General features: G+C 48.0%; 1 protein-coding gene across 5 annotated transcripts in view; it reads right to left on the bottom strand.

Annotated features, from left to right (window-relative positions):
- LOC135245297 (girdin-like) overlaps nucleotides 1–19865 on the bottom strand; it is an 89610-nt gene that overhangs the window by 23111 nt on the left and 46634 nt on the right. For 4 of the 5 annotated variants that reach the window (XM_064318273.1, XM_064318270.1, XM_064318274.1 and 1 more), the window contains exons 5-13: nucleotides 17952–18010; nucleotides 16555–16638; nucleotides 15773–15913; nucleotides 12756–12925; nucleotides 3497–3578; nucleotides 2361–2519; nucleotides 1618–1764; nucleotides 1074–1218; nucleotides 196–383 (exon numbers count right to left, since the gene is read on the bottom strand). In XM_064318273.1, the coding sequence (XP_064174343.1) occupies nucleotides 196–383; nucleotides 1074–1218; nucleotides 1618–1764; nucleotides 2361–2519; nucleotides 3497–3578; nucleotides 12756–12925; nucleotides 15773–15913; nucleotides 16555–16638; nucleotides 17952–18010 (1175 nt within the window). The remainder of the gene's footprint in view (nucleotides 1–195; nucleotides 384–1073; nucleotides 1219–1617; nucleotides 1765–2360; nucleotides 2520–3496; nucleotides 3579–12755; nucleotides 12926–15772; nucleotides 15914–16554; nucleotides 16639–17951; nucleotides 18011–19865) is intronic. The other variant, XM_064318271.1, reaches the window with a different exon arrangement.

The following is a 19865-nucleotide window of genomic DNA, read 5'->3' as shown; positions in this document are numbered from 1 at the left end:
CAGCCCTAAGCCATAATAAATTAATTGTAGGTAATGGCTATTCCGATAAAATAAAACTGTCCAAAGACCCTGATTAATATCACGAGCTATGGAAATCTGCTGCTAGATTAGATAAAGTTAGATTTTGACTGGAGCTCCAGTCGTTCCCTGTAACGGCTGCACCTCAGCACCACGGGCCGCCCCCGGCCTCCTCACCTTCTGAGTGAGCCTCTGGTTCTCCTGCTCCGCCCGGAGGAGGCGCGCGCCTCCCTCCTCCGCGGGCTCGCCGGCGCCCTTCAGCTCCTCCACCGTCCTCAGCAGCGCCTGGTTCTCCTTCTCCAGCTTCAGCAGCCGGCTGGAGGTCAGCTCGTTCACCTCGTGACCCAGGGACTTCTGCGGGACTGCTGGTTACGACAGCAAGAAAAGCAGGGCTGAGCGCTAATGTGCACAGGGATAACAGGCTAAGCGCTAATGTGCACAGGGATAACAGGCTAAGCGCTAAGGTAAGTGCTAATGTGCGCGGGCCTAAGAGCTAAGGTAAGCGCTAATGTCCACAGGGATAAGAGGCTAAGGTAAACGCTAATGTGCACAGGGATAACAGGCTAAGCGCTAAGGTAAGTGCTAATGTGCGCGGGCCTAAGAGCTAAGGTAAGTGCTAATGTGCACAGGCCTAAGAGGCTAAGAGCTAAGGTAAGTGCTAATGCGCACAGGGATAAGAGGCTAAGGTAAAAGCTAATGTGCACAGGGCTAAGAGGCTAAGGTAAAGGCTAATGTGCACAGGGCTAAAAGGCTAAGCGCTAAGGTAAGCGCTAATGTGCACAGGAACCACTGTGGACACATGCAATCTAGGTTTGGCAATCATTGCATAATAGTTAGATGGATAAATTAAGCATAAGTACCTGTTGAGCATCAGGCTTTGGCAGTTATTACATATTAATTATGTGAATAAATTAAGTGTAAGTGCCCACTGAGCATTGAGGTTTGGCAGTTATTACAGGTTAATTACATAAGTAAATCAAGTGTAAGTACCCATTGAGCTGAGGGGTTTGGCAGTTATTACAGATTAATTACACGAGTAAATGAGGTGTCCCTACCCTCGCTGAGCTCGGGGGCCTTGGTCAGCTGCTCCAGCTCCCAGCCCAGGTGCAGAGACTCGTCCATGCTCTGCTTCTGAGCCATCTCCAGGGCCAGGTTCTCCTCCAGGAGCTCCTCGATCCGCTTCCTGCCGATGTCCCGGTCCTGAGACGCAAACACACACACACATGAACATATGCACAAACACACACACACACACACACTTATACATTTAAATGTGCCCCAGGTCATTTCCTCCTCTGGAAACGCACATTATCTGTCTGCTTTGATTGCCAGCGTATGCAAACCTAGCTGTGGATTTGTGGGCAAACGCTCAGATCCCGAGCGCATAGAGCCGTCATTCATGAGGTGACACACATCCGCGCTAAAGCTGAGGGAAGCTCTGTGTGTCACAGTGAGCCGCTACCTGTGCAGCTAATGCTAGCACTGCTGAGGCCCTACACATTACAGCTAATGCTTGCACTGGTGAGGCCCTACCCATTCCAGCTAATGCTAGCACCAGTGAGCCATTTTTCCCCCCACATTTTTCTTTTGGACACTCACCATCTCCATGTCGTGGATCTTGGCCTTGAGCTGCAGGCTCTCTTTCTCCAGCTCGTGGAGCTTGTCTGAGCGTGCCCGAGAGCCCTCCAGCTGGTCCTCCAGCATGGTCTTAGTCTCCAGCAGCACCTGGTTATCCTCCTTTAGCTCCTGAGGCCACAGCACACAGAATACATGCTCACACACACGCACCGCCTCAAAGGGCCCTACTGCGCACTCAACTCATCACACCTCCACTCTGGCCTTGTAGAACTCTATGGTCGCCCTGTGTCTCCTAACACCACTCTGCCCATATAAAAATCTATGGTAGCCCTGTCTCCCATACCTCCACTCTGGCCTAGTAGAACTCTACGGTAGTCCGACTCCCATACCTCCACTCTGGCCTTGTAGAACTCTATGGTCATCCTGTCTCCCATACCTCCACTCTGGCCTTTCAGAACTCTATGGGACCCCGTCTCTCATACCTCCACTCTGGCCTTGTAGAACTCTATGGCCATCCTGTCTCTCATACTTCCACTCTAGCCTTGTAGAACTCTATGGGAGCCCTGTCTCTCATACCTCCACTCTGGCCTTGTAGAACTCTATGGTCATCCTGTCTCTCATACCTCCACTCTGGCCTTGTAGAACTCTATGGCCATCCTGTCTCTCATACTTCCACTCTAGCCTTGTAGAACTCTATGGGAGCCCTGTCTCTCATACCTCCACTCTGGCCTTGTTGAACTCTATGGTCATCCTGTCTCTCATACCTCCACCCTGGCCTTGTAGAACTCGATGTCGTGCAGCCTCTCCTTGTAGCGGCCCACTTCGCTCTCCAGCTTATCCACGCGGATGGCCTTCTCTCGCAGGGCGTCCAGCTCGTCGCGGTACGCCCGGGCCGACCGCGCGTCCGATAGCAGCTGCATGTTCTGGCATGCAAAGAAACACACAGTACTTCAGAGCTGCGTTCCCATGACAACAGAAATTTCAATTAAATATTCACATGCTGAGGAATCGCGCACAACTGTGCCATAACCAGGAGCATAACTTTCATGTTTAAAAAAAGTACATTTTTCTAAATGGCTGATTCTGTCATCATTTTAAATAATTAAATCTTCAGTTTGTTGTTTATTTTTTTTAAACCAACTTACTTCCGTTTAAATAATGAATGTATTAAAATAATACAGTAGACAAGCCTTCATTGTCTTTAGGAGGATGACTCAGCCCAGCACTCACTGCGGTTGAATTATGCACCCCGTCCCCCACGTCTCCCCAATAAAATCACACCCTGCATACGCTCCACTCCTCTTGTCTTTCTGGCTGAAAATCAAAGGCAGTGCCCAATTTACACCAGCTGCTCTCAAGTAAATGACATGGTAGAGAACACTATGTGATTTTGTTTTTTAACAGCCAAATTACATTTAAGAAGGAATTTCCCTTTCTAAAGAGTCACAAGAACAGTAGGGGGTCTAAATAACTCGGGCATGTTGCATGTATTAAAGTGTGTTCACTTCAAAGACTGAAAATAAGAGAACACTCTAAGGGCCTTTTTATGATACAGCTCAGTCATTAACTGGTTAAGTGCAATAGGAATTAATTAGAGGATGGAGGCTGTCCTGACTGGATGTTTCACAATATGAAGGTAACATGCACACTCCAGTGAACTGGGCTGTGGTAGTCATTGGCTGGTGGTTGGTGTTGAACATGGAGCTTTAGCAGTCATTGGTTTGTGGCAAGTGTCAGATATTGAGCTTAAGCAGTGATTGGCTGATGGCTTGTGTCAGATATTAAGCTTTAGAAGTGATTGGCTGGCAGTGGATGTTGGACAGGGAGCGTTTATCAGTGATTGGCCAGTGGTGGTGGGTGTAACGGAGCTGTGATTAACCCCTTGTTTCCCTCACTGTACCTCCTGCTGGATCCTCTTAAGCTCCACCTCCAGATTCTCCAACTCCTGCCGGCAATCCATCAACTGCTCACTCTTCTCCTCACTGCCAGAGAGGCGGGGGATGAGAGAGAGAGGGGTGAGGGGGGAGGAGAGAGAGGGGGATGAGAGAGGGGGGGCTTTTAGCACACATGCGTATATAATGTTTACTGAGTGGGCATTTGCCAGTTTCAGGTTATTGAAGAAATGCAAATAAATGCAGGTAAAGTTCCCTTCTGAAGAGTACAAGGAAGGATGGGCTGGATTTGAACCCTCGAGCCACACAGAGTGAGCACACCTCCGCCTGCAGGGCTGCCCCACACCGACAGGACAAAGCGCACACACACACACACACACAACCGCACTACGCCCCACATAACAGCCCACTGTTCTACAGTAGCTCAACAAGTGTGTTCAATGAACAGCTGTCGTCTGAAACAAATAACCCCGGACAAGCGTTCCAGTGTTTCCACCTAAGAAGCCTGCTGATGGACCGAGAGGAAATCACACATTACACACCTGCCCAGGTGAACAGAAGGCCACAGGTGGAGCACAATGCCCTGTAGCAATAATAAAAAAACCACACTGCACGTCCCACACCACGCTACGGCTACCTCGCGTGTGAGCAGTGGTACACACCCTAAGGCGCAACTGACCTACACTCATTAAACTGAGCTGCTAAAACCACACAGCACTCAAATAGGGCTGAGGAGGCCCATTATATTTGATCCTGCGCTACATTATCACAGATAATATTACTATTACGGCTTGTTACTGAAATACTTCTCATACTGCTGGGTCATTGGTATTTACCTAGATCATCATTGGTATTTTCTAGATCGTCTGTTTCCAATCTTATCCCAGAAGGTGCGAATGGGGAGGCCAGCCTGAGATCAGGGCTCAACCCAAACCCCGGTCCTGGAGAGCCGCAGGGTCTGCTGGTTTTCGTTGTTACTGAGCATTTAATCGCCCAATTAAAACAGCTTATTAAGCAGTAAACTCAGCTCAGCTGGTTCCTCGAGTCTAAACTGGTAGTTGAGTTTAAGGTGAAAACATAAACGAGAAGAACCTGTTCTTCTCCCCAACCCGGATTATGTATATAAGCCCTGCTCCAGATCATCCGCTGCAGATAATCACGGATTTCATGTACACATGTTCAATGGCTCTAACGCTCAGAGGCTAACGTGTGCACAGCTAAATTATTAGTGTTCAATGAACTCTAACAACTGGACAAGGTTTACTCTGTAATTACAGATTTGAAATACTCTATCAGATCTGACTTCACACTGAAGATTTTTCTGTGCATGCGCCTGTTATGAGCATGCTCAGTGCGTGTGCCTGTTGGGAGGGTACTCAGTGGAGGCTGTTGCCTGGAGCGACACAGCTAGCCATTGCCCTCCTGATGACCCCGGCTAGAGGAAGTTCTGGTGCAGCCGACAGGGTCACTCATAAGGTCAGACAGAGGTCACGCCTCTCGCTCTCTCTGCTCTCTACATCCTCCCCACAATCCTTCACTTCAGAGCCCCGCATTGGTGCGCGCGTCTGTGAACCCCTGCTCATCGATTAGCATTAGTCAAATTGAATACCGGTTGACAGACTCAGCATTAGCATTAACCAAAACAACTACTGACATGAACAGCAGTTAGCATTATCCATAATGGGTAGGGCCTCACCAGTGCTAGCATTAGCTGTAAAGTGTAGGGCCTCACCAGTGCTAGCATTAGCTGTAAAGTGTAGGGCCTCACCAGTGCTAGCATTAGCTGTAATGTGTAGGGCCTCAGCAGTGCTAGCATTAGCTGCGCAGGTAGCGGGTCACTGTGACACACAGAGCTTCCCTCAGTCTTAATGTGGATGTGTCCACGTCCACAAAGCCACAGCTAGGTTTGCATACACTGGCACTCAAAACATACAGATACTGTAATGTGTGTTTATAGAAGACGAAATAGCCTGGGGCACATTTTAGTGTATAAGGGTGTGTGTGTGTGTGTGTGTGTGTGTGTGCGTCTGTGTGTGTACCTGTGTGTCACTGTGTCTGTGTGTGCGTGTTCAAGTGAGTTTATTCAATCCAACAAAAGGATACTAACAAGAAAACAACGTTACAGTAAGGAAAAAATTAAGAACTCATTCCCCTGTGGACTGAATAGAAAAGCATGCAATAAATCCCCCCTACAGAGCCACGCGCTCAAAACCCTCAGTAAAATGAAACGGATAAAAACAGGAACAGTTTGAAACAAACCCTCACTGCCAGCGGAGGCCCTGACAGAAATATGCAAATCTCTACCTGTACAGGCAGACTTAGTTTCCCCATGTTGTAATCTACATTGTTGTTCAAAAAGCGATAAAAAAAGTGACACTGCCTTTTCATTTATGTGTTATTTGTTACACTGTGCGCACAAAGCACTTCCAAGGAAAAAGGTCGATGAACTCACTGAGGCGGAAAGTCTGCACGCATTAAACCAAATTAGCCTGCGTTTATATTCAAATCCATTTTTTAAAGCCTTTCCCTCGTTTTTATCCTGTTTTTTTTTTTTTTTTTTTTTAACGCCCAGCCGCACACAGCCAAGCTCGCGCTGTAACGTTCAGAGGCTGATGTGGGAGAGTGCAGACAAGCACACACTCTTCTCAAAGCAGGTAATGAAGCATGGCAGCTGCTTCTTTAACCCTTTAAGGTGCAAAAATCTTAACTGAACATTCCAATACTGATGGAATGGAGTTCTAGAACCCTGACTTAGAATTTTGAAAAACCATTCCATTAAAACCTACTCTTCGAATGGTTAGACACTGCAGTCCACAAACCAAGCTTCCAGACACAGGAGCTGGAGGAAGGCACTTCATGCGCAGCTTCAGCATATGTACCGCGGGTGCCTGATAGACCAGCAGGGGTCGCTAGAGAGCAAAGAGATGCAGGTTCCAGCCGAATGGTCCCTCCCTAACCCAGCTGACGTTAGAGCCAATTAGGCATCACCCTGCCAGGCTACTAATCACAGTCTATACTGTCTAGATTCAGTACCTCCCCTTGGGGGCCCCACCCATGCGCTAGAGCAGAGCCTTATCAGGATGCGCCACCCAGCAGCCGCATTCAAACGCGCTCTAACGCGCTGTTTGTTTGGATGCAAAGCAGAGCCGCGGGAGGATTGTTTTACAACGCGTGGCTCCGGGGCTCTGAGCGGGGAACGCAACGGGTCACCTGGTGCTTTTAAAAACACGGCGGGAGCGCGGAGTTAGCGGCTGGGCTCAGATGTGGAGGGGACAGGCGGCCCCCCCCCCAATGTGCAGTCAGATGGCGTTTGGATTGGGAGGACAGCCACACACGCCACTGCAATTCCACAAGAAAAAAAACCAAATCCAACTCGCGGGAGCTGGAAAGTGCTGATAAGCACCAGAGCCGCACGGAAACGGGCTTCGAGTCCGGCGTGCGGCGGCCGTCCACAGTCACGCAGCGCACACACACACACACACACACACACACCCCCGCAGTGATCTGCTTCCTCACGGTGAACCGAATGTTAGAACCGCACGCCACGCTTTCAAACACCTCTGCGCATTTCCCCCAGCTCAATATCGTCTGCCACAAAGGGAGCAGATCACAGCAAGAGGCCTGACTCTCATCTCTGCGGGTCTACCTGTGGGAAGCACTGTACAGAGGAACAAAGACCAGAGGGTCTACCTGTGGGAAACACAGCACACAGGAACAAAGAGACCAGCAGGTCTACCTGTGAGAAACACAGTATAGAGAAACAAAGAAACCAGTGGATCTATCTGTGTGAAACACAGCACACAGGAACAAAGAGACCAGCAGGGTCTACCTGTGGGAAACACAGCACACAGGAACAAAGAGACCAGTGGATCTATCTGTGTGAAACACAGCACACAGGAACAAAGAGACCAGCAGGTCTACCTGTGAGAAACACAGTATAGAGAAACAAAGAGACCAGAGGGATCTACCTGTGTGAAACGCAGTACACAGGAATAAAGACCAGCGGGTCTACCTGTGTGAAACGCAGGACACAGGAATAAAGACCAGCGGGTCTACCTTTGGGAAGCACTGTACAGAGGAACAAAGACCAGAGGGTCTACCTGCGAGAAACACAGTACACAGGAACAAAGAGAGCAGCAGGGTCTACCTGTGGGAAACACAGTAGAGAGAAACAAAGAGACCAGAGGGATCTACCTGTGTGAAACGCAGTACACAGGAATAAAGACCAGCGGGTCTACCTGTGTGAAACGCAGGACACAGGAATAAAGACCAGCGGGTCTACCTGTGTGAAACGCAGTACACAGGAACAAAGGGACCAGAGGGATCTACCTGTGTGAAACGCAGTACACAGGAATAAAGACCAGCGGGTCTACCTGTGTGAAACGCAGTACACAGGAACAAAGGGACCAGAGGGATCTACCTGTGTGAAACGCAGTACACAGGAATAAAGACCAGGGGGTCTACCTGTGTGAAACGCAGTACACAGGAATAAAGACCAGCAGGTCTACTGTGTGAAACGCAGTACACAGGAATAAAGACCAGCGGGTCTACCTGTGTGAAACGCAGTACACAGGAATAAAGACCAGCGGGTCTACCTGTGTGAAACGCAGTACACAGGAATAAAGACCAGCAGGTCTACCTGTGTGAAACGCAGTACACAGGAATAAAGACCAGCAGGTCTACCTGTGTGAAACACAGTACACAGGAATAAAGACCAGCAGGTCTACCTGTGTGAAACACAGTACACAGGAATAAAGACCAGCGGGTCTACCTGTTCTCAGTTCTACTGCAGCCTGGCGGTTTCATCATGCGGCAGCATGTGTACACCCTTCCTCCCGCCTGCTCTTCATCACCCTCGCCACACATTTTCACACCCATCTCGCTGGGGCGAAAACGAGGGGCTCTGCAGTACCAGTGGTATGCTGCCTCAGATTTCAGTCTGTGGAATCCACGCTCTAATTATACATGGCCCATGCTAAATAAATAAGGTGTATAAACAACAAGGGTGGAGTGGGATTCCCCCCCCCCCCAATTCCACCACTGGTAACTGCTAAACCCCAACATCTACTTGGCCTTGTTTAATAAGGAGAGGGAGAACATTTTTGTGGGTTTGAATTCTTTTTTTTTTTTTTGTATGCAATTTCTGTGGTGGGAAAAAGGCTCCAATCTACATTATATTTCTGTGAGCTGTAGGAGACAAAATAATTGGAACAGCATGACTGCCAGCAGTGAAGAGGGGAAATGTGTTCAGTTGGCTGAAGGGGTGAAAATGAATTCTTGGTATTGAAGGCAGTTTTTATAACCTCAGCACCGAGCACTATATCTCTCGCACCTCAGAGCCACAGGGTCTGCTGCTGCCTTCTGCTTTCAGTCCGATTCAGACCACAGAATCCAGGTGAGGTAAACCGTGTAATCAGCCGCTTCAATTAATCAAATAAGCGTTGCCTAGCAACAAAAAAAACACATGACCCTGCAGCTCTCCTGGACCAGGGACTGCTGATCCCTGCTATTTAGAGTATTTAAAAAAAAATCAAAATTAACCCCAGCCAGTCCTGGGTAAATATACACAGGATTAGATGGTAAATGGTAAATGGACTGCATTTATATAGCGCTTTTATCCAAAGCGCTTTACAATTGATGCCTCTCATTCGCCAGAGCAGTTAGGGGTTAGGTGTCTTGCGCAAGGACACTTCGACATGCCCAGGGCGGGGTTTGAACCGGCAACCCTCCGACTGCCAGACAATCGGTCTTACCTCCTGAGCTATGTCGCCCCTCCATAGATTAACATTCCAACTCACAGAATCGAAAAGCTATAAAGATACCGTTTACCACAGGTGGTGTACATCTTTAACATGTTTTTTTTTTAACTGTAGAGTAGCACAGAGCTGCAGGTATAGCAGTTACAGTTCTCAGGAAAGGCCAAAGTTTGTTCCTTTTTTCTGACCCTAACTGGACAGAAAGAGACAGGAAGAAGAGAATTTTATTGCTTGCAGTTGTGAACCTGTGAACCTGTGTATTGGTGCTGCTCTCTGGTCGTGGGGAGGCTGATCTGTGGGCTGTTCTGGATGGCAGAGCAGTAACGGACTTTGCTAGCGGTGTGCGCTACGTGAGCCGCAGCAGCGGTCAGCTGTTTCCATCACAACCCAGGAAACACCACGACCGTCATCATCAACCAGAACAGCACACCAGCGACTACTGAGCCATTACCGCCATTATTATCACTTCTAAACCTACAGCTAGAATATGACCTGATAATGGAGAGCGCGCGTTCTGCAGGAAAGCGCAGAGAGCAGGCAGGACTGTGGGTAAAGAGCAGGCGGGACTGTGGGTAAAGAGCAGGCGGGACTGTGGGTAAAGAGCAGGCGGGACTGTGGGTAAAGAGCAGGCGGGACTGTGGGTAAAGCAGGCCGAGCAGCGCTCTGCTCGTGGCGGGAACGGCGGGAAAGCGGGACCTAAAATGGGTCAAAGTCACGCCGCAGCCATCCATCACGCCGAGGCCGCTCCCGATCTGGGCCGCGAAACGCAGAAAGCGTTTCACCGCGTTACCGTCGGGTCTCGGTACTCTAGACGGAAGGGGGGCGTCACGTCCGCACGCCAGCAACCGCGCGAAGGTCACCTTTCGCCGCTATTTTCCGCAGGGCCTGTTCTGGCACGCCTGGCCACAAGGCGCGATTTTCACTTACTCCTATACCGGGTGGGCACACTGAAGGCGCTATTATAGCACTTAACTCTCTATACCAGGAGTGGGCAACAGTTCCTGAAGGGCTGCTGTGTATGCAGGGTTAACTCTCTATACCAGGAGTGGGCAACAGTTCCTGAAGGGCTGCTGTGTATGCAGGGTTAACTCTCTATACCAGGAGTGGGCAACAGTTCCTGAAGGGCTGCTGGGTTCTGCTTCAGTTAGTTACCCTGGCTCAGCTAAGCTAATCCACAACACAGGCTGCTATATACGCCGCTAAATACACCACTTCACTCAGATCAGCCCACAGTTAGATGTCTCATACAGACTTCTATTCTTCTATTATACATTTTAGTTTTTCCAATAAATCCTGCCCAGATGTCATAACTGCCTACATGTTTCAATCTGACTAAATCATTAAGAGCGGGAGTTGGCGGGAGATCCAGACACAGATACGGCCCTCCACGCCCACCTCTGCTTCATACGCCGCAAGAAGCGCTTCTGGAAATCCTGCAGAGTGCCCGGTGATCTTCAACAAAGCTCTTTACCCACCAAAACATGAATCGAAAGAAAGGAGAAGTATGTTCTAAACATTAGTGCAAATGGACGTCTCTTTTAACTGCAGAAAACCGCAGCAGTTTTTCTGCTGTCAAAAGAATTAAAATGTTTAAGTATTATTCATTATGCTGATGAGCTTCTCTCACACTACTTCACTTTACTAGCAAAGTGCAAAGACTTTGGGGGGGTCCATGCATGCACTAGAACAGTGCTATATTTCATATTTTGAACTGATTTACCTGTTTACACATTGTTTTTCAGTTATTGGGTCATTAATTTGTGGGAAAGACACTTTCAGCTGTTCGCCATACAGTCTCTGGAATTCAATCCCAAGTCCTATTAGAGATACAGCGGCAATTGGCCCTTAACTCAGGTCTTAAGACTCTTGTGCAAATTACTCTTACAGTCTGAATTTTCAGCAGACACAGGCTCTCTAATCTCAGTCTTATCGTAAAGCACTCCGGGATGTTTAAATGAAAGTGCTTCATAAGGAGTTTCATTGTACTTCCCCATTAGGAGTGTCAGAAAGATCTGACGGGTAATTAGCTGGTCAGATACCCGCTCAGTTTAATATAGCACTAACGCTGACTTCTGTCGAGATACCGGCTACACTCAACGCTGCTTTAACAGATGCCTTCTCAATTTAAAATAGACCTCAGCATGCAGATTAATTCACGTCACGTGGTCTGTTCCTTTAACAGGAGGAGCGACGCACTGCTGTAACACCGCGCTCACGTCCGTCGCTGTTCTTACGGGGAAAGTTAGCACACGCTGACTGCGTTCCCACCCCACAAGGTCAGCGCCCCCCCGGGAAACAGGAAGTTCATCAACACTTATGAGGGTTCTAAAAGCTCTCGCGCCGCCCGCGCCGGCAGAACAGAGTCCGAAAAGGACTCCTGCAGAAAGAGGAAACGAGACAAGCTAGCGTTATGGAACTCTAACGGCTGCGGCGCTGCAGTTCCTCTTCGGCGTGGAACAAACGGGTTCTTCCGTTCCCGTGAAAGACGGGACAAAACGTGTCATCCCAGCCAAAGCAAAACGTTCTCACAATGTTAACGGTATGTTTTGTCAACGTTACAACATTGCCACTACTGTACGTGATGTTCTCACGTTGTGAGAACGTTTTGCGTTAGGATGGACCTTACAGAAAAGGGATAGACTGCAGCACATTGCAATAAAGCATATTACACAGATGAGATCAGAAATCATATCGCAACAGATAAGGACATATGGACGATATATTTATAACACAACGTATTGCGGAAGGTTCCGATTCTGTGAGAGATGCTGTAAGGCAGATCTCTCACCCCTGATGACCTCGAGGACTAAGATTAGGGCTGCTAACCGGAGCAGCCGTTTGAGACGCCTGAACTCTGCAGCTCCGAAAGGCTAAAATGAGCAGTTCCTTCCTCTCCAGATACAGATAGTAGAACGAGGTCAAACAGAGACATGGGGGGCAAGCGGTTCCCTTCGTGATGAAGTGAGCTGCAGGGAGGAGAGAAACCTGCCCAAGATGTTCTGATGGGACAGCCCGTATGGGTGTGCACACAAAATTCTATTTGACGCATTAACTTGAGATTTGGGTCACAAACACCTTTTGTGCAATCAAAGTGGCCATTTTTGAGAACTTTTTGGCCCAATAAATGCCTCCTTTAAGACCTTGTCATTTATAACCATTTTACCTTCATATCATTATAGCCCTCATAGGACATTGTACAGTAATACATTCATTTTGAATATATGAATATTTATATATTTTGATATGAATAAACTGCATTGTAGCTTTTTGTGCTACAGTCAATTTGGTGTGTGTGTGTGTGGGGGGGGGGGGTGTTGTATCAGACTGTCAACAACAATGTAGTTCAAATGTAACAGAATTTCAAATTTAACAACCTCAACTGAACAACGGATTTCTCCCATTTGAAAATTTGAACATTAGAAGAACACAATAATGAGTTTTGTCTGTGTCCACATTCACACGAAACGTCGCAGTTCCCTCTCTGAAGCCAGGGGGCGCCGGCGGTACTCACAGCTCCTGCCTGAGGCGGCGGATCTTGGCCTTGGCGTCGGCCAGCTCCACGGACAGGTGCTGGCGGCTCTCGGTGCGGTGCATGCTGGGAGAGTCATTGGGGGACTGGGCGCTGGGGGCGGGGGCTGAGAGCTGGCCGCAGTCCCTCTCCTGAGTCAGCTCCACGATCGTCTGGGGGGGGGAGGGGGGGAGATTAGTAATCACGCATGAAACAATACACCCATTTTCAACTCCTGCAAAACAGTAGCTCCCAACCTTGGCCCTGGCTTCCCCCTTGTGTGCTGTTTTATCACACTTCCGGCCTCTTAATCAATTAAGGCTGCGGAAACCGTGTTTAAGTTCCTCCATAACTCTTTCCTCAAGCACATCGCAACACAATGCAGGCTTGGCACGTCGCCATTTTCTCTGGATTTTGCTCAGTCGTTTTCCATGAATGATGTAGCTTCAGTGATCAGATGTCCACACATTCAGCCACTGTATCCCCACAGACTTCACCTGCTAGTCTACAACTGACTCAATTAAAAAGTGTAACGTCTTTCTAAATTAATAATTTGCCCAGTAGCACATCACAGAAAATCCACCAACTCACTTCACCTACAGCCAATAAACTGATTCATATTCTCAAGTGTGAACGGGCCACTAATGTAGTTGCCTATGTAAAGAGGCAGTGTGTCTCTTTCCATCTCTCCCTTCACCTTTCCTCTCCTCTCTGTGCTCCCTCCCTCTCCTCTCTGCTCTCTAAGAGGAGTGTGACTAGAGGGATGACACACATTAGGCCACGCCCCCTGGGGCCCCAACCGCACCCTCGGGGGAACACTCCATTAAATGGAAACTCCAAACGTAATTAGGAGCACTCGTCTAATTGGTCTAACGGATTTACCTAACTTGCACCGGGGCCATTGACCTGGGCCGCGGTTGGCTGAGCCCCACGGGAAAACGGACCAATCGGTGAAGTGGGCTGAAGTGGTCGGAAGTGGTCTGAATTGGGCTCAAATGAACCGCAGAGCACAGGAACTCGAGCCGGGAGGGGGGGTTGGGGGAGGGTGTATTTGAATTTGCTGTCAGGCTGCTCATAACTCACAGCTCTCCCGAGTAAACAGCGTTTTAATGAAGGCAGGATGGCCCAGAGAGAGCCTAGCTGAGGTTTGTTATGAGACACCAGAGGCTCCGAGCGCTAGGCTAACGGGACGGCAGTACGTTAGCGGCTGGGGTCTCTTTAAATCACACCTTCGTCCACACAGTACACCTCGGGCTGCTAACAGCTGTTTTACACTCAGTCCAACCGTTCCAGAAAAGGCCTATATTGAAATATATCTTAACATATCAACATTTTTGAAAATATATTCACAAGTACGTTTCACAGCTCCTTACTGAAAAAATATATTAGCAATATCTGATAGTGGCAATAATCTGTACATAATTTATTGTAAAAAGGTTCAACGGCTTGATAATATATTGGAATATTTTTTAATGTATTCCATTCCGGTAATGTGATACTGATTTCAGTTCAAATCCATAAAAGTTATCAAACTTTTTCCTTTTAAAGAAACATTCACCAAACTTAGGCGAAGGCAAACTTTCTCACAATTCCCATCAAGCATTTCACCGGCATCACACAGATGTCATAAGCCCTGATTTCCCCATGAACTATGGGAGCTTGAGGCCAGGGACACATGGAAATGTATGCACACGCTCTATAAAGATAATGATTAAAATATATGAATATTGTTCCGAATCAACAAATCAGCCTACAGACACAGGACAAGTACCCACACGTGTACAGACGATCCCTTTTGAAGTAATAAAGATAATTACAAGCAGGCGAGAGCACGAACACTGATGTAAAGTTTCTGAGCCCTGTGCCAACATTCTTCATGCCAAAATCCTTCAGCTCTCCTGTCTACACATGCCACTCTCTGGGTGTTTGCATTAGAGTCTGCAGAACGTAAAACAACACATTTTTTTTGTGTTTGCAAATTGCAGATGTTGCAAATGTTGACTTCAACGTGGGGGGGAAAAAAACATTTTCTGCCATTTTTTTTTTCTAGTCTGAGTTCCAATCCAGGACACGTCTGATTTGAATTTTCCTTTATTTAGTGTCTCATTCTCTTCGGTGGTGAATTGTAGGCCACAGCTTAATGTAGAGCAGCGAAGGGGCTGGATTCTCTTAAAAATGGGACACAGGAGCCAAACATATCACACATCCTATTTATTCACAGTATATGAGTAAGATCCTTATAAATGCAGATTCAGACACTGGAACAGGGTTTTTGATTAACCTGAATAAGACAATTTATTTATTCTAAATTATCTAATTGCCAAGAAGTTGACTGTGATGTGCTGCATTTGACCGTGCTGTAGAGGTAGAAGGCAGGAGTACATGCAGGCATCTGCTCCAGCAGTTCCCCTGGCTCAATTAACTCTCTAAACGCCAAACGCTAACGCTAAACGCTAAATGCTGGCTCACACAGAGATAAGACCACAGGAAAATCTTTGATACAGGGTCACGGAAACAGGTCTTATCAATACATTTAGCCAACATGTCAGATTAGATCATAAGTGACTGGGCTAAGTAAATAATCAGAAGCAAAATTGGCATGAAATCCAGAAAGATGCAGTCCTCATTATCTATACAACAAAGGCAGGTTTGTTGAAAGAGTGGGAAAACCCAGGAAAGCAGAGGTTCCCAAACATTTCTGATTATGGTCCCTTATCATGATATAATGTTCTGTGAGCACCTAACAAGTACAGATTACTGTGAGCTCAGGCCCCTCCTGGATTACCACTTCCTTAATCCTCAAACCAGACTTTAATATGTCTGAGTGTGTGTGTGTGTGTGTGTGTGTGCATGCGTGCTGGTATGAGCATGTGCATTCTCAATAGTAAAAAATAAGTAGTGGGATTTGCCTTTAATTGAATCTAGATTTTACAGAGGATTTTTGCAGTCACAGAGCAGAGATGCACCTAGCTTCGAGATATCAGAAGGCTGTAGCCGTGTTTTGAGTGACAGGTCCGTACCTCCAGCTGCTCGTCCCTCTCGTCCACCAGCCGTTTGAGGTGGAAGGCCATGCTCCTGGAGAGAGAGTCCAGGTCCTCCGGGGCGAGCGAGCCTGCCTCCAGCCACTGCAGGTCCAACACCTTCTCCTGGTTATGGGTCACCTGGCAACCACAACAAGGCTCAAAGCCACGCCCCCTCCTGCATGGAGCCCCGCCTCCCACACACTCAGAGTGAGTAGGCTGAGCTAATTCCAATTAAGTGATTACAGATGGAGGTAATGCCTATCCGATATTACATTACTGAAATCACTGCATCTCTACGATCGCACTGATCAAAGCTTTCCTTATCTCTAGCTTCAATGTTTTTCTAGCCATGTTAAATGCACCTTCTACAAGTCCCTTTGGCTAAAAGCAACTGCTGAATGCTTGAATTGTGAATAGTAAATAGTTAATTGTGCTTCACGTTACAGCTGGAGGCTGACTTGCTAGCGTATCTATCTTTCCATCAGGGCTAAGACGTTGCTCCACTGAAACAAACAGATGAAATGTCAGCCCAGTGTTAGCCACACTGCTGATGCGCCTGTCAGCTTCTCCTGATCTGGACTGGCAGATAAGACATACCCAACAAATGTACAAAGCTTGTAATGGCAACAGGTTGCATTGTGTATAGAAGCAACAGCCTTTTTTTGGTGCGTAATTTAAAAAAAATGATGAGAGCACACGTTGCAGACACAAAATACGCATTTGCGAGACCCCAGAAGCCCTGTTAGCTGGACGCTACGTCAGGCCGGCTTGGTAAATACCTCCTGTATGTGAGACGCGATGGCCGCCTTTGTGTCGAAGTCCAGGCCCTGGATCTTCTCTATGTACTCTTCCTTCTGCTCACACTGGAAGACAAAGGGAAGAGGACGGGGGGTTAGGAAGGAATCTGGGAAGTGTACATCTGGGATGTAAGTGTACATTCTTCCGGGGGTCCCTGAGAGGACCCCGGCCCCAGCTATTCAAACGCAGCAGCGGACTCGAGCAGCACGATGCTGAGCCGTGTGAGACCATGTGAGAGTGTGTGAGACTGTGCGCGCTGCAGGCTTCTCACACACTGTCATTCGGCCGGCCACACAGAACGCACACAACATCCTTTCTTTCTTTCCTTCTTCTCGGGAGCGAGAGCGTTTCTGTTTTCAGTTTAGCTGCGCGGTTGCTAAACCGCCAGCGGGCGGCTTGAACACACTGCAGCCAGTGTCTGGGGAAAAGCCCCTTTACTGTACACAATCATCTGACTTCGTTTTATTTTTGTTAAATAAAAATAAAAGAAGAAAGAAAAAGCCAAATGCAGACATTACGTATCACTGAAAGTGGAGCAACACAAAAGAAACCACAAAAAAAAAATTTCCTCAAGAGCCATCAAACCTGCAGAGTCCTCAAAGACAGGCAGAGCAGGGTCCAGTCCAGTCTTCCAAAGACAGACCCAGGTTGTTTGCTGATCTTTTTTGCTCGTGGGTTTAAGAAGCTCCGCAGAGATTTAGCAAATCTGGCTTTGGGAGGCGTCTGTGGCTCACAGACACGGGGCGGAAGAGTCTCAGCGGGTCGATCAAGCGGTGCCCCCACCCCGCCCCCAGCAGGACCCCCGACGGCCAGACGCACCGCCCCACCGTGAACCTTGACCCCACCACGACCCCTGGGTTAGATATGACCAACGCCAGCCGGTACCAAGGGTAATCACTGTCTGAGTGAGGCTCAGGGGACCTGGGGGGTGGGGTCTGTGGTCCGTAGGCATGACCGGGCCAGACCACAGAGCGCACCAAAATCTGGCTGCAGTTCTGACCGTGTTCGCCAGCGAATCCGTCATCCCTGCATGATGTTCCACCTGATCACACAGCCCAGTGCGGGTCCTAGCCGCAGTCCACACTGACACAGCAGGGATTCAGTTCAACACCAGACTGTAGCCCAGTGCTATAACTCAACAAGCCCTGTAGCTACAGGAGGTACATTAAATGCCCCAGGAACACACGTTTCTGAAGAGAAGTCCTACAAAGTCGATGAGGACCTTCAAAAACGTGACATTTGTCATTGCCAGCCCCATTATTCAGTTTGTTAACAGGGAATCAATCAGAATTTGCATACTCATTTCACAAGCAACACGGACTCCCTAACAGACATTGATCTGTGCATTAATATTGCATGATTTGCTAACAACACTCACCTGGACCGCACATCCCAGCAGCAGCAGCAACAGCTTCTTCATTTCCTCCAGACTTTGTTCTGCAAAGACACGTTCGACGCCATTACTGACCAAAACTACTGACCAATATTACTGACCAACATTCACAGCAAATTCATCCAGAGTATTTCATCACCAAATGTGTAAACCTGTACCCTGCTCCTGATTCTGACTCCAAGAGGTGCTGGATTGGGACAGAATTTGGTATTGCAGCCACACTGGAAAGAGTTGTTTGTTGTTTACAAAAGTGTTGAACCCTGCAGACAATGGGGACATGGTGCTAAAAGAGATGCAGTATTTCAGATCAGATATTAAAAGGAGGTACTGGATCACCGTGGTTATTAAGGACCTGTGTGCAGTAAATGCAATCCATTCAAACTATTATTAAATATTATTATTACTAGGGAAAAACATTAGACCAAGTGGCAATAATGGGCATTGGTGTGTATCTGCATGATGAATGTGGTCCGTTAGAAGGGTGTGATTTGAGTGCATTAGGAGCATTAGGCCATAGCCAGTTATTTCTGAACTGTGTGACTCAAAAAGCAGAAAAGTAATATGAGATTAAATGAGGAGAATTCCTGGCCATCACAGTACAGAAACACCACATTCACTGTTATGTACGCCGCATCCGATAGGGCGAAGGCCCTGGATTTATGTCCTGAGCCACCCATTAGCACATTTCATTCAGACTTCAAAACTAGTGTCTTAGATAAAAGCCTTGACATAGCAACAGGTACAAGCTACAGTGATCACAGCCAATGTGTCCTGATGGAACATCTCAAGGATTGGCTTATGTCCTTAATAAATACCATATCTCCAATTTTCAGACCCATCCGTGAGCCAACTGTTTCTGCACAAACTGCTCTGCGAAGATCAGCCACCAATCCAAGCCCAACTGATTCAAACAGTCTGCTTTAATAGATCGATTAAGTTCTGCACTGCAAAGACAGCCAGCAGTTCCACTGTTCAAAACAGTCACGACAAGGGCTACGAATGATGAAATTATGAAGCAGCTGTTGAGTAGCTAAAGTGCAGCTAATCTGCAGGATTGGCCCTCAGATTGATGAGATTAATTATCGTCTTAAATCCTTGGTAACTGTCTGCCGTCCCTCCTGGGTTCCAATATGACAGCTTATTGGCTGGAGCTGTGCTCCAATGAGGCACCTCATTGACTGGACCTGTGCTCCAATAAGGCATCTCACTGGCTGGAGCTCTGATCTAATAAGGCAGCTCATTGGCCGGAGCTCTGCTCGCATAAGGCAGCTCACTGGCAGGAGCTCTACTCAAATGAGGCAGCTCATTGGCTGGAGGGGCAGGCAGAAAGGCTGAATAAGGCACAGATTGCAGGCAGAGGCTTAAATATGTTTACTCACACAAAAGAGCATAGCAGAGCAGGAAAAACACATTCAGTAAATCCCCCAGTGCCAGGGACCGCGTCTGTGACAGAAATGTGACCGGCCTCCATAAAGCCAATGCATACATTTCAGCATGTCTGCGGAATGTCCAACTGTCAGCCAGGCTCGTGCAAGCAAAAGTGGGGGGGACACATGGAAGGTGGGTGCCCTGAAGATCCCGCCACAGGGGTCTCCCCTCTGAGCTTCCACCAGCCACACGCTCAGGCTCCACGCTAACACACCGACAGGACATCCACGGGAGGCCGCCAAATACGGCTCTCAGATAAATGAACAGGATGTTTTTGGGAATGTGTTTCTGCCGTCGACTCTAAACAACCCCCCCCCCCCCCAATTACAAATAAAAATAGATGCTGGCCTACATATACAGTCTCTTTGGCTCTATTCAGAAATAGTTTCATCTGAACCGCGAGGCCCAGACTTCCGGTTGAGTCCGCGTTCCTGTGATTCCTGGTTCAGCAGGCACACGCCGTTCCTGTGT

Source organism: Anguilla rostrata, chromosome 18 (genome assembly GCF_018555375.3).
Source record: "Anguilla rostrata isolate EN2019 chromosome 18, ASM1855537v3, whole genome shotgun sequence".
Lineage (NCBI taxonomy): Eukaryota > Metazoa > Chordata > Actinopteri > Anguilliformes > Anguillidae > Anguilla > Anguilla rostrata.
The sequence above is the reverse complement of the archived record's forward strand: the minus strand, read 5'-3'. Positions and strand labels throughout refer to the sequence as shown.